We start from the raw sequence: 13,597 nt of genomic DNA, 5'->3' as shown, positions 1-13,597 counted from the left end.
GTGTCATTTAAATGCTGCTGTTCAGTAACTGAAAACTGCATTTAATGGTTAAATAATTGTAACCATTGGAAATCACTTTTGTTGCTGCAGTCATAAGCATAAAGCATATGCCGGCTATGTAACACAGCATGCTTGTACTTAGTATGAAGCAGGTTGTTATTTTGACTTGAATTTTCATAGCAAATGCATCAGTATATTCAGGTGTAAGATCTATTTATTAATGTTTAAGCTTTAATCAAAGGCATTGGAACATTGCAAAAGATAAATATGTAATTGGCACGATTACATAAAAGTCTGTATTGATGCTGGTGGTCCAGCCAATCTCTGACGTTATGTCTGCCCTCATTTGAATGGTTGAAAACTGATTTCATGATTAGTTATGGCTGCTGCTATACTGTGAGCCATGATACAGATGGCAACATCTGCCAAGCTAGATGGTTTTAAAGATTATCATTAATGCATTCATGTAGAAGCAGCAGCTTGGTAATCCACCTCTAATTGTGTTAATGATTATATATATTATATATCATTGTATAAATAAATTTTTACATGTATTTACATATATGTGTGTGTGTATATATACACGGTAATATATTTGCAAATGTAATATCTATATCTATAGATAGATATTTGTGTATACAGCATGCATAGATATGGAAGTCAATGAAGAATAGTTGGAATGTCGGTTAAATTTGGTCATATTTGTAATATACTATTCCTATGTTTTTGACTTTGCTGACAAAACAAATAAGGGAAATAGAAATAGAGGAAAAATACCACATGCGTTGTCAGCTGTGGATATGATGTCATGCAACAATAGTTTCTGTGTTAAATATGGTATGGGCAGCAAATATTTGGCTGGGTCACGTCTCGTCTTCTGGGTGGTAGTGCAGCGCTTTGGAATAGCTCTCACATTCTTCTTCAACAGAGCATTGTACTTGTACAGTGGTTCTATATTCATCTTGGCTTAGATACAAAGACAGCTTCCTCTTTTAAGTAACCAGATTTCTTTTTCTGACCTTCCCTGGCATCCTGAGGGCGTTGTGAGACACACATTGGCACTGCTCAAGTGTCAGTGTGAAAAGGTGGACTAGAACATTGTGTTCCATGTACTGTCCGATTTTGCGCATGCAGTCCTTTCATCTTTTGTAAAGAAAGAATATTCGATAGGGTAGGATGTGTGTTTTTGTATGCTACTTGCTCTCATGCTATAGAAGTACACTTACAGGTCCGATTAAATTAGGTAATTGAGCAGTTGAAGAACACTTTTGATGACAAGTAGAAATACTTACAGTATGAACTTTTAAAGAGGTCCTGTAATATTTTTTACCTGGTGTAAATGTTGCTCTCCTGAATATGGCATTTTTTGTTCCTGAAACCTTTCCATTCTTTAGATATGACCCCTTCATCACTGGTCTTCAAGAAAACACCCATAGACAAAAGTTGTGGATCATGCCCCCTTAGCTGATAGGACTAGATTTATATACAAGGAAGAGGTGGCTATTTCTCTGCAATCGAGACACTTGGGAACAAAAGCAAAACATGCCAGATTCAGGAGGACATCAGCTTTTATACCCGATAAAAAACAAACAAGTGAGATAGGGCTTCTTTAAAGGGAATTTGTCGTGTCCCAAAACACAATAAATCTGCATATATGAGGTTAATCTGCAGGTTAATATCTTTTTAAAGCTGCCCTACAGAACAAAAGCAAAACATGCCAGATTTAGGAGGACATCAGCTTTTATACCCGATAAAAAACAAACAAACAAGTGAGATAGGGCTTCTTTAAAGGGAATCTGTCATGTCCCAAAACACAATAAGTCTTCATATATGAGGTTAATCTGCAGGTTAATATCTTTTTAAAGCTGCCCTACAGCTGCACTGAAAGACTGGCTACCAGGAGGAAATGATCTTTATTTTTCCAGGCAGCCTCCAGCTTTCAGTCATTGAGGCATGTCGGCGGGGCATGCCCTGGCACATTAACTGAATGCCATCTCTGCAGCATATTCAATCAGAGCCAGTGTGACAGGGCATTCTACCAGCTGTATTCATGGCAGTGAGTGAATCATTTGCCGGTGTCACCTCTATGACTGAAAGCTGGAGGCTGCCTTGAGGAGGAAAGTTAATTTCCTCATGGCAGCCAGGCTGTAAGCTTTAGAACACTATTAAACTTCAGATTAACCTCACATCTGGCAGACACGGAAGGTTCCCTTTAAAATAGAGATGGACATATACGGTAGTTAAAAAGGCAACCATTGCCCTAATTCAGGTCACCTTATTCTTCTCTAGTCAGTGTGAACCCGCAAAAGCTCCATGTTTCCATAATACATTTTAAAAATAGAAAAGGAGAATTATAAACAGTTTTGGTGGTTTGTCTCTGATATAAGTGAAGGGGTGTAAAAGAACTGGTTTCTTCTGGACCATGGCTAGCTGGACTAGTTTTTGTTTCCTACAGAATGAGATTCCTAATTTGGTTTGATAACATACAGATCATATAATCTGTGCAGTTATTCCTAATTCTACATGCACTGAATCATTAGCAACCAAGAGTAAGATAAAGTGGTCTTAGGTCTCTACCACCTAATTCTGATAAAAATGGATTGTAGGTGAATGAGCCTTGAGTTCTCCTTTATCATAACTGCTGGGACTGGTAAGCAAGATATTGCGTCTGTGTAAACCGAACGAAAACATGTCCATTTTTTAACGGCAGCGTGGGTGAACCGGGCCAATACAAGTCTATGGGTCCATGTAAATAATGTACAGCAAACGAATGGCATCCATGATCCATGTGCTGTCCATGTGCCATCCATGTGCTATACGTGTGTAACATTGCAAACTATAGGAGAAGCTTTGTAATTTCGTTTTCTTTTGCCATACCCGGAAAAACACCGATGGCACACTGATGACACGCTGATCCAAAACGCCCCTGACACCAGTACTGTTTCTTCCAGTACCGGTTTTATATGGATGTGTGAAGGAGGCCTAAAGCTGTGTAGCTATTCCTGTGAGTTCGGTCAATGTGCTGTCTGTATGCTCATCAGAACACTGGGACAATAATAACCTGTGAGCTGGCAAATATTCATAAAGACTGCTGGTCCGTATGAAAAAAATCACAACATACACCAATCTGGTCCGTTTTATGGACCAAGCAAGTGCATGTCAATAGCAAAGAGTTCTTGAACCTGTGTGATATAAGGGCAAGTACATAGAGCTGCACATGGAGCCAGTCATGTTCTCAATTTGCACATAAGTCTAGACCGAGCTTTAGTATTAGTATTAGTAAAGCCAACCCTAATTATAAATGCACTGGATCGTTAGCAATTTAAGGTGAGGGAAACCATCTCCTGCAAGACTCGTACCATCCAACTCTTACACAAGGAGTTGGGGACAAATGAGCACTGACTGATAAATTGAACCAAATCTTTACTCTTAGTATGTTAGGTGGCCTTTTAATTTAATTTTTATATTTTACCATTTTAGCATGGTAACTTTATTCTGATTTTATTCAGAATAGTTTCTTGTAGCCAGTGTTGAGAAGTGTGTATGTGTGTGTTCCTGTGTGTGATTTCCTCTGCTGAAACCAATGATTTATTGTTACGTTTACTTAATCTTCGACCACACGGACCTCCCTCACTTACCTTCTTCTTAAAAGATAAATTATTTTGTTGGGAGAAAATATGTCTTGTTAATCAGCTAAGTTTGCTTTCATCCCAAGTGGGTCATTCATTATACCATACATGAGTATTTCCAGCTTGTGATGGGTAAACATGGCCTACAGGTTCTGTTTAGTGATTACTCGAGGCACCGTGCATTCACACGTTTTTTCACTTCCATGCCAATTGGCAAAACATGTTTGTAAAGTGTTCAAGAACAATATATATTGTGTGAGCAAGACAAAAATGACAGATGTTTCTACTGTTAGAGTTTATGCCTTTGGTTGCATTGTTGTAGTCCATGTTATAAATGATATCTGTAGGTTATTAACGGGCTCATGTCATCAGCGATAGCCATGTTCAGAATATGGAACCCCTGGCAATCAGATCGCTAACAACTGATTTCACAGGGGAGAAACTGTGGCTAGCCCGGCATTACCCCTGCAATCGCTCCTTCAGGGAAAATGTGGTATTAGATGGCAGTGTTTCCAAATAATTTGTTATACAAGAATGATTTGAGTCTGCCAGACATGGAATCCTTTTTGTAGCTCTGATGTCTCTTCTTACTCATAGAGGCGGCATCAATATACCCTACCTTTAACTATAATAGAGGTGACTTTCTAATATATGATAGAGGTCACTGGCAGACACAGACAGAAGAGGCCCCATGTGCATGAACAGTATATGGGCCCTTTACAGTCCAATAATTCATCATAATGTGCAATACCACCTGGTAGAAGGGGGCCCCATTACCTCTTGGGCCCATGTGCGGCTGCACAGGTTGCATCAATGATATGTCCGCACCTGATATTACAGGATACATTTTCCTACATATTATTTTTTTGTATATTAATAAATATTTAACCATGATTTTATTTCTAGGAATGTCCTAGTGGAAATCGGTGATAGAAGACTCACAGAACATGAAATAATGACCATTGGACGCCATTACAGTGCACAAGAAAACCTAGAAGTTGACATAGGTCTTCTGATGGCTGTAGCCCAGGAACATCTAAAGAAAAAGTCATTTGAAAACTTCAGTAAACTAAATGATGCCTTTGTGTACAATGATCGTGAAAGGTAAAATAAAAACCAGTCTTCAAGAATGTTAGACATCCAATCTAATTTATTTGCCTATCTGTTAAAGAGGTTGTTCAGTCTAAAATGACAAGTCTAATGTCACTCTGTGTGACTGTAGACTTGTGAATCCTCACAGAGTGCAGTGCGTACGCTGTGAGGATTCTCCTATGTCACCACTAGGAACACTGGTCACATGACCCCAAGTATGCAAAATGCATACTCTCAGCCAGAATCTGACTAGAAGTGTATTTCTCGAGGAGATTAGTCACAGAGTGACTGGAGACTTGTTGTTTTAGGCCGCACAACCCCTTTAAAACTGTATGGACAAAACTATTGGGACACACCACTTGATCATTTAATTCAGGTTTTTCTTTCAGTCTCATGTACACAAGTGTATAAAATCCTGCCCCTAGCCGTCATGTCTGCCTTTACAAACATTAGTGAAAGAATGGGTCATTCTAAACAGTTCACCGAATTCAAGCATGGTGCAGTAAATTCCTTCCCTCCTAAACATTTCATGATCAATTGTGAGTTGTATCATTGAAAAGTAGAAGCGTTTACAAAACTACAAAAAATCAGCAATGAAGTGTAGATCCTGTACAGTTACTGAGCGGGACCGCCAAGTACTGAGGCACGTAATGCATAAAAGTACCCAAAGCTGACGCAACTGCAGGGCTCGTGACCTCTTCTGGTATTAACATCAGCTTTTAACAAGCAGCTACTTGCAAGCCTGACATCACCAAGTGCAATGCCAAGTTCCTGATAGAGTGGCATAAAGCAGCTATCACTGGAGTCTAGTGATGAGCGAGTGTACTCATTGCTTGGGTTTTCCCGAGCATGCTCGGGTGGTCTCTGAGTATTTGTGAGTGCTCAGAGATTTAGCTTTTGTCGATGCAGCTGCATGATTTATGGCTGCTAGCCAGCCTGAGTACGTGTGGGTTGCCTGATTGTTAGGGAATTTCCACATGTATTCAGGCTATGTAGCAGCCGCATGAACAAAAGCTAAATCTCCGAGCATGCACAAATACTCGGAGACCACCCGAGCAACGATTATACTCGCCCACCACTACTGGAGACTGGAGCAGAGGAGACATCTGTGGAGAGCAGAATCACGCTTCTCTATCTGGCAGTCTATGCCTACTGTTAAGTTTGGCGGAAGAGGGATAATGCTACCGGGTTGTTTTTCAAGCTTAAAAAGGTTCTGTTATAGAACCGAAATGTCGCCACATAGGCCAATAAAAAGTCTACTCATTTTGCACACTTTTTAAAACTTTTTATTTTTGAGCGCTGCCTCCTTTTTCTCTAACCTAATCTAGTTAGTGATAAGTGAATGTGCTTGGATAAGTTGTTATCCGAGCATAATCGTGTGCTAACCGAGTGTCTTCGGCGCGCTCGAATAACATTGTTCGAATCCCCGCACCTGCATGTTTTGCAGCTTCAACAGACAGAACACATGCAGGGACTGCCTAACAAGTAGGCAATCCCTGAATCTGTTGCGACTGTCAAACAGCCGGGAGACATGCAGCCATGTGGACTCGAACATATTTTCGAGCACGCTGAAGACACTCGGTTAGCACACGATCATGCTCGGATAACAACTTAGCCGAGCATGTTAGCTCATCACTAAATCTAATCTTATCTATCTATCTATCTATCTATCTATCTATCTATCTATCTATATTAGAAAAAAAGGAACAGCACTACTTCTTTACTTATCTTTGGGTGCAGAGCCCAGACAACCCGTCCTTGGTTGTTTCCACTTCACACAAACCACAAAAGCAGGCAGCACTCCATATTCTTAAGGTTGATATGCAGGTGTTTATTGAGCCCACATCTCCATGCAACGTTTCGGCTCTGACTGAGCCTTTCTCAAGCTTGAGAAAGGCTCAGTCAGAGCCGAAACGTTGCATGGAGATGTGGGCTCAATAAACACCTGCATATCAACCTTAAGAATATGGAGTGCGGCCTGCTTTTGTGGTTTGTGTTTTATCTATCTATCTATCTATCTATCTATCTATCTATCTATCTATCGGAGAAAAAGAGGTCACATTCCAAACATAGCGAAAAGCTTAAAAAAATGTATTCCATGCTAAAGGCACACAACGTTTCAGCTCAAGGTGTGAGCCTTTCTCAAGAAGAACTCATTGAGCTGAAATGTTTATCTGTTTGGAGTTGAACCTCTTTTTTTTCTCCTATATAATATTATTAGTTATTATTATTATAATTATCCATTTACCAGTGGATTTGGAGGACTGCACTTTATCTATCTATCTATCTATCTATCTATCTATCTATCTATCTATCTATCTATCTATCTATCTATCTATCTATCTATCTAAAGCTGTTTGTGCTTTGCAGGAAAGCATTGCTCCCACTCCAAGAAACCAGAACGATTTTGAAAGCCTTTAAAGTACCTCTGGCAGACGACCTTCTTCGAGTTATTCTAGAACAGTAAGTAATTAAATTTAGGCCCAGGGCATAGCTAATGTCAAGACATATTTCATATGTTGAAGATGAAGTGAAGATAGTAAGATTATGATTTCTCAATCTATACATCAGGGTATAAATAACATAATGAAATACGTGAAATAATACAAAAATGTGTGATGTAAAATAAAAATAACCGACATATATAACATCACTCTGGGGAGACTGAGTTAAATATTGCAACTTTTTAAAAAGTCACCATTGTTGAATCAGCCGAAAACTTCTGGAAAACGAAAATCCAGCCCATAATATCGAACATAAAGGTGCAAATTAAAAGGTGAATACCAAATACTAGACAAAAAATCCACAAATCGGGCCCAATATTTTTTATTTTTGATTGAGGTTATTACCAGCCAAACATTTTGGAAACTCCATAGTTTTATTTTTATTGCTGTGAGAAGCAATTATATGAAAAAATTGCATTTTCCATGGTATTTTACCTTGTTATGAACTACGATATATAAAAGGCTAATTTTTTAAATTGATATTTAATATCCATGATTTGAAAGATTGGCCACAAGCATAATAATAGAAATATCTGCTTATTAAACATGTGAACGTAAAATTCTTATTAACAACCCAGCGTCTTTTGTAGGCTTTAGTTGAAAAGATCTTGGTAGCCAAATGGCCTTCTTTTTATAGAAAAGCATGAAATATTACAATTCATGGCTCGATGGGACACAGACAAGAAGTGATGATAGAAAGAAAACAGTACAAAGGCACGCTAGACTCCAACAGTGTAACAAACTCACCATGTCAACAAATGTAACTAAATATGTGTAGTAAGCAACAACTGCTCTGTGCTCACATGTGTTTCTAGTTTGGGAAATTTTTTGGGATTGGTACTAAATCAGATAGCAAAAAAAGTTATGAAACTGTAACCTCGGCCTCTGTGAATATTCATTGGTCTCAATGCTGGATAGGAGCCAATGTCCACAGTCAAACATTTAATTACTTACACGCGGCTGTAGTTGTTTCATTGAGTCTTACACGACCATGTAATATCTCTTGTTTACTCCTTCCAGACATCAAGAAAATGATGGTCAAATTAATTATATGAAGCTGGCGTCGGGCCTTAACTGGAGAGAAAATCCAAATCTGGTACATCAGAGCATGCCAATTAAGGTAAACTGAATGAGCAACATGTTTGGTTAATGCTGCTGATAGTAGTCCTATGTATGTTTTCTTTGTCTTATGCAATGTTCACCAATCAGTGAAATTCAATGACATTGATTATCTCATTAAAATTAATATTTATTAAGAGTTGAGATCTTTTCAGTGACATATTAAACAGCAAGTGAACAGCCACTTCCTGAAGTTGTTGAATCGGAAGTGGTAAAAGTAGGTACGGTTTGATGGCTACAAGATTAGTTTAGATCACCTCCAATTTAGTAGATCCTACTGTTAACAATATGCTGTGATTAGAATCAACCAAAAGTGCAATGAAGGATAGATGGTGACCCAGCGGCAGTGTCAGGGACATGCAAGGCTAATTGTTTTGCATGATAAGTAAAAACTGACCCATCTGGTTCTATCACATAAAAGAACTACTGTATCAAGAATTGTTGATAGTGATGGGCAAACCAACAGATGTCTGGAACGGTACCCGAGCTCGAACCTGGACCCCATTCAGATGAATGGGAGCTCGAACATCCATTGTTTTCCACTCTGTCATCTGCATAACAGTCTGGAAAACAAGGGCTCTGATGAATACTCCCATCAATGGTGCCTGCTCTCAATGTTATCAGCGACAACAGGCGTAGGCTGTTGGGAGTAGTACTTTCTCATCAGCCAATGCATGTTACTGGAGGTAAACATTTTACCGCCGGTCACAGCTGCTGTCTCACACTGTCATCTGCAGCGCTCTGACCGGCGGTAATAATCCTACCACCGATCAGAGCCACCGGTATTTCTCATGCTGTCATGCATATGACAGCGTGGGAAACCCCCAATGTTCTGGGTGCTGAACCTGACCAGTAACACAGACTTCCTGGAGAAGTCTGTGTTCGAGGTCCGTGCCCGAACACTAGGTGTTCAGTACAGACACCGAACGTTACTGTTTACAATCGCCCATCTATAATGGTTGATAAACTGACAGCTGAATATGGTAGAAAGCCAGAAATAGAATCAGATGCGTTTCAGTTTGCTGTGTCTATGACTGCTTAACCACACATCGAGTGCCCAATACTAATTCCTGTTCACGACTTGGACCATGGAACAATGGAAGGTGTATTAAACTGGCGTCACACTAAAAATATGGATAATCGGTCCGAGTCTCCCTGCCGAGAGTCTCACAAATGTTCTTCATTTTGTCATCCGTGTGTAATGCGTTTGCAATGTGATGACGCGATTTTCTCCCACCCATTTATCGGTATGACATCTGTATGGCTTTACATTTCTCACTGATTTTCCTCATTGAATTAAATTGCTCAATGGTCTGAAATAAGGAAAATGTGTGCGTATTTGTCGCAAGCTAGACGAATGGTCCGTGTGGTGTCCGAGTTTTTCTCGCACACATGGGCTTGCTTTGGCGAGTCTCAGATGATATACGCGAACAAACACAGTATGCTGTGATTTTACACGCACGTCAAATACGCCTGAGAAAAAATATGGTGCTGTGAGCTGCTCCATAGATTTAGGCTACTTTCACACATCAGTGTCAGGCTAAATCCGGCGAATGTTGGAAAAACTGGATCCGGTGCAGATTGTGAAAAACTGATGCAACGGATCCGTTTTTTTGACGGATCCGGCTAGCATATCTAGATTATTGGATAAAAAAAAAATTTGGAGCATGCTCAGTTTAAAAAACCGGATCAGGCCGCCAAATCCGCCTTTTTCTGGATCTGGCACCTTCCGGCTCCCATAGGCTTCCATTCTAGCAAACAGCCGGAAGTGCCAGATCCGGCACTTCAGGCTTTTTCGCCGGAGACAAAAAACGTTGCTATGGACGTTTTTTCAAGAAACCGGAAGCGGCAGATTTGCCAGATCCGGTGAAAACCGGACGAAACGCAATGTCATCCGGTGCAATCCGGCACTAATACAAGTCTATGGGAAAAAAAACCTGATCCGGCGGCAACATTCGCATGATCCGGTTTTTTGAAAATTAGCCGGATTTAGCCTGACACTGAAAACCTGATGTGTGAAAGTAGCCTAATACTGGCCCGAGTGCTATGCGATGTTTTCTTGCATAGCACTTGCCCATATTCTACGGTAGTGTGACTCTGGCCTAAGTCTGATAATTCACTGTCTTGTTTACATCATGTGGATGGCCATGTGTCACTAAGGCTACTTTCACACTAGCGTCGGTACGGGGCCGTCGCGCTGCGTCGGCCCGACGTACCGACGCATACTGTGCAAGCGCCACACAACGGGGGCAGCGGATGCTGTTTTTCCACGCATCCGCTACCCCATTGTGAGGTGCGGGGAGGTGGGGGCGGAGTTCCGGCCACGCATGCGCGGTCGGAAATGGCAGACCGTCTGTACAAAAAAACGTTACATGTAACGTTTTTTGCTGCCGGCGGTCCGCCACAACACAGCGCAACCGTCGCACGACGGTTGCGACGTGTGTCAATACGTCGCAATGCGTCGCTAATGTTAGTCTATGGGGAAAAAACGCATCCTGCAGATGACTTTGCAGGATGCGTTTTTTCGCCAAAATGAAGCATTGCGACGTATGCAAAAAAACACTAGTGTGAAAGTAGCCTTACCTGAGAAGATATGGCTGCAGGATGAGCAGCAGGATGAAGGCAAGCTAGTGAAGGTTATGTGATGCTCTGGACAGTGTTCTGCTAGGAAGCTTTGAGTTGTGGCATTCATATGGGTGTTACTTTGACATAAATGACCAGCCTGAACAGTACTACAGACCTAATCTACCACTTCATGGCAGAAAAATTTCCTAACAGCAGAGGCCTTTTCCAGCAAGATAAGGCACCCTGCCACACCGCAAAAATTGTTCATGACTGATTTGAGGAACATAGGTTAATAATAATAATAATAATTTTATTTATATAGCGCCAACATATTCCGCAGCGCTTTACAACTTATAGAGGGGACTTGTACAGACAATAGACATTACAGCATAACAGAAATCACAGTTCAAAACAGATACCAGGAGGAATGAGGGCCCTGCTCGCAAGCTTACAAACTATGAGGAAAAGGGGAGACACGAGAGGTGGATGGTAACAATTGCTTTAGTTATTTGGACCAGCCATAGTGTAAGGCTCGGGTGTTCATGTAAAGCTGCATGAACCAGTTAACACAGCCTAAGTATGTAGCAGTACAGACACAGAGGCTATTGCCTGCATAAAGTGTATGAGAACATGATGCGAGGAACCTGATTATGTTTTTTTTTTTTTTTTTTTTTATAGGCCACACAGGGATAGTTAGGTTAATGCGTTGAGGCGGTAGGCCAGTCTGAACAAATGCGTTTTTAGGGCACGCTTAAAACTGTGGGGATTGGGGATTAATCGTATTAACCTAGGTAGTGCATTCCAAAGAATCGGCGCAGCACGTGTAAAGTCTTGGAGACGGGAATGGGAGGTTCTGATTATTGAGGATGCTAACCTGAGGTCATTAGCGGAGCGGAGGGCACAGGTAGGGTGGTAAACTGAGACCAGAGAGGAAATGTAGGGTGGTGCTGAGCCATGGAGTGCTTTGTGGATGAGGGTAGTAGTTTTGTTCTGGATTCTGGAGTGGATGGGTAGCCAGTGTAATGACTGGCACAAGGTAGAGGCATCGGTGTAACGGTTGGTGAGGAATATGATCCTGGCCGCAGCATTCAGGACAGATTGGAGCGGGGAGAGTTTGGTAAGAGGGAGGCCGATTAGTAGAGAGTTACAATAGTCCAGACGAGAATTAATAAGTGAGACAGTAAGAGTTTTTGCAGAGTCGAAAGTAAGAAAAGGGCGAATTCTAGAAATATTTTTGAGATGCAGATAAGAAGAGCGAGCCAGTGATTGGATGTGGGGGGTGAATGAAATCTCGGAATCAAGGATGACCCCAAGGCAGCGGGCATGTTGCTTGGGAGTAATGGTGGAACCGCACACGGAGATGGCAATGTCAGGCAAAGGTAGGTTAGTAGAGGGAGAGAACACGAGGAGTTCAGTTTTTGACAGATTCAGTTTCAGATAGAGGGAGGACATGATGTTAGAGACAGCGGTAAGACAATCACTGGTGTTTTCTAAGAAGGTCGGAGTGAAAGCAGGAGAAGAGGTGTATAATTGGGTGTCGTCAGCATAGAGATGGTACTGGAAACCAAATCTACTGATTGTTTGTCCAATAGGGGCAGTATACAAAGAGAAGAGGAGGGGGCCTAGGACTGATCCTTGAGGAACCCCAACAGTAAGGGGAAGGGGAGAGGAGGAGGAACCAGCAAAACATACAGTGAAGGATCGGTCAGAGAGATAGGAGGAGAACCAAGAGAGAACGGTGTCCTTGATGCCGATGGAGTGGAGCATAGTGAGGAGGAGCTGATGATCCACAGTGTCAAATGCTACGGAAAGATCCAAGCGAATTGGCATGGAGTAGTGACCATTAGATTTAGCTGTTAGTAGGTCATTAGAGACTTTAGTGAGGGCAGTTTCAGTAGAGTGTAAAGAGCGGAAGCCAGATTGAAGAGGGTCGAGAAGAGAGTTATCTGAGAGATAGCGGGTAAGACCGGAGTGGACCAGGCGTTCCAGGAGCCTAGAGATGAAGGGAAGATTAGAGACAGGTCTATAATTAGCGGCACAGTTTTGGTCGAGGGAGGGTTTTTTAAGTAATGGATGTATAATGGCATGCTTAAATGAGGAGGGAAAAATACCTGAAGTGAGGGAAAGGTTGAATATTTTTGTTATGTGAGAGGTGACAGCCGGGGAAAGGGACTGGAGGAGATGTGATGGAATGGGGTCACTGGTGCAAGTGTTCGGGCGAGAAGATGCAAGAAGCCTGCTTACTTCTTCAGTAACTGGTTCAAAGTCAGAGAGTGAACTAGATGCAGTGGGGGAGGGAGGACAGTGCCTGATATGAAGAGATTGGGAGATGATTTCCTGTCGAATGTGGTCAATTTTTTCTTTGAAGTAGTTGGCCAGATCGTCAGCGCGGAGATCTGGGGTTGGGGCCTGCTCTCTTGGGTTGAGTAGGGACTGGAAAGTGTCGAAGAGACGTTTAGGGTTATTGGACAGTGAGGTGATGAGGGTGTTGAAATAGGTTTGTTTGGAGAGGTGAAGGGCAGAGTTGTATGTTTTTAGCATGAACTTATAATGGATGAAATCTTCGGGTAGATTAGATTTTCTCCACAGACGTTCGGCGCACCTGGAGCACCGCTGCAGGAAACGTGTTTGCAGCGTGTTCCACGGTTGTCACCGTCTGTGTCGAGTTGCTCTATGTATAGGAGGAGC

At 41.7% G+C, this 13,597-nt stretch overlaps 1 protein-coding gene across 2 annotated transcripts in view; it reads left to right on the top strand.

The window, feature by feature from the left end:
- Positions 1-13,597, top strand: part of EFHC2 (EF-hand domain containing 2) — a 109,983-nt gene that overhangs the window by 84,967 nt on the left and 11,419 nt on the right. For both annotated transcript variants that reach the window (XM_077294824.1, XM_077294823.1), the window contains exons 12-14: positions 4,536-4,733; positions 7,092-7,184; positions 8,246-8,345. In XM_077294824.1, coding sequence (XP_077150939.1) covers positions 4,536-4,733; positions 7,092-7,184; positions 8,246-8,345 — 391 coding nt within the window. The remainder of the gene's footprint in view (positions 1-4,535; positions 4,734-7,091; positions 7,185-8,245; positions 8,346-13,597) is intronic.

Source organism: Ranitomeya variabilis, chromosome 3 (assembly GCF_051348905.1).
Source record: "Ranitomeya variabilis isolate aRanVar5 chromosome 3, aRanVar5.hap1, whole genome shotgun sequence".
Taxonomy (NCBI): Eukaryota; Metazoa; Chordata; class Amphibia; order Anura; family Dendrobatidae; genus Ranitomeya; species Ranitomeya variabilis.
The sequence above is the reverse complement of the archived record's forward strand: the minus strand, read 5'-3'. Positions and strand labels throughout refer to the sequence as shown.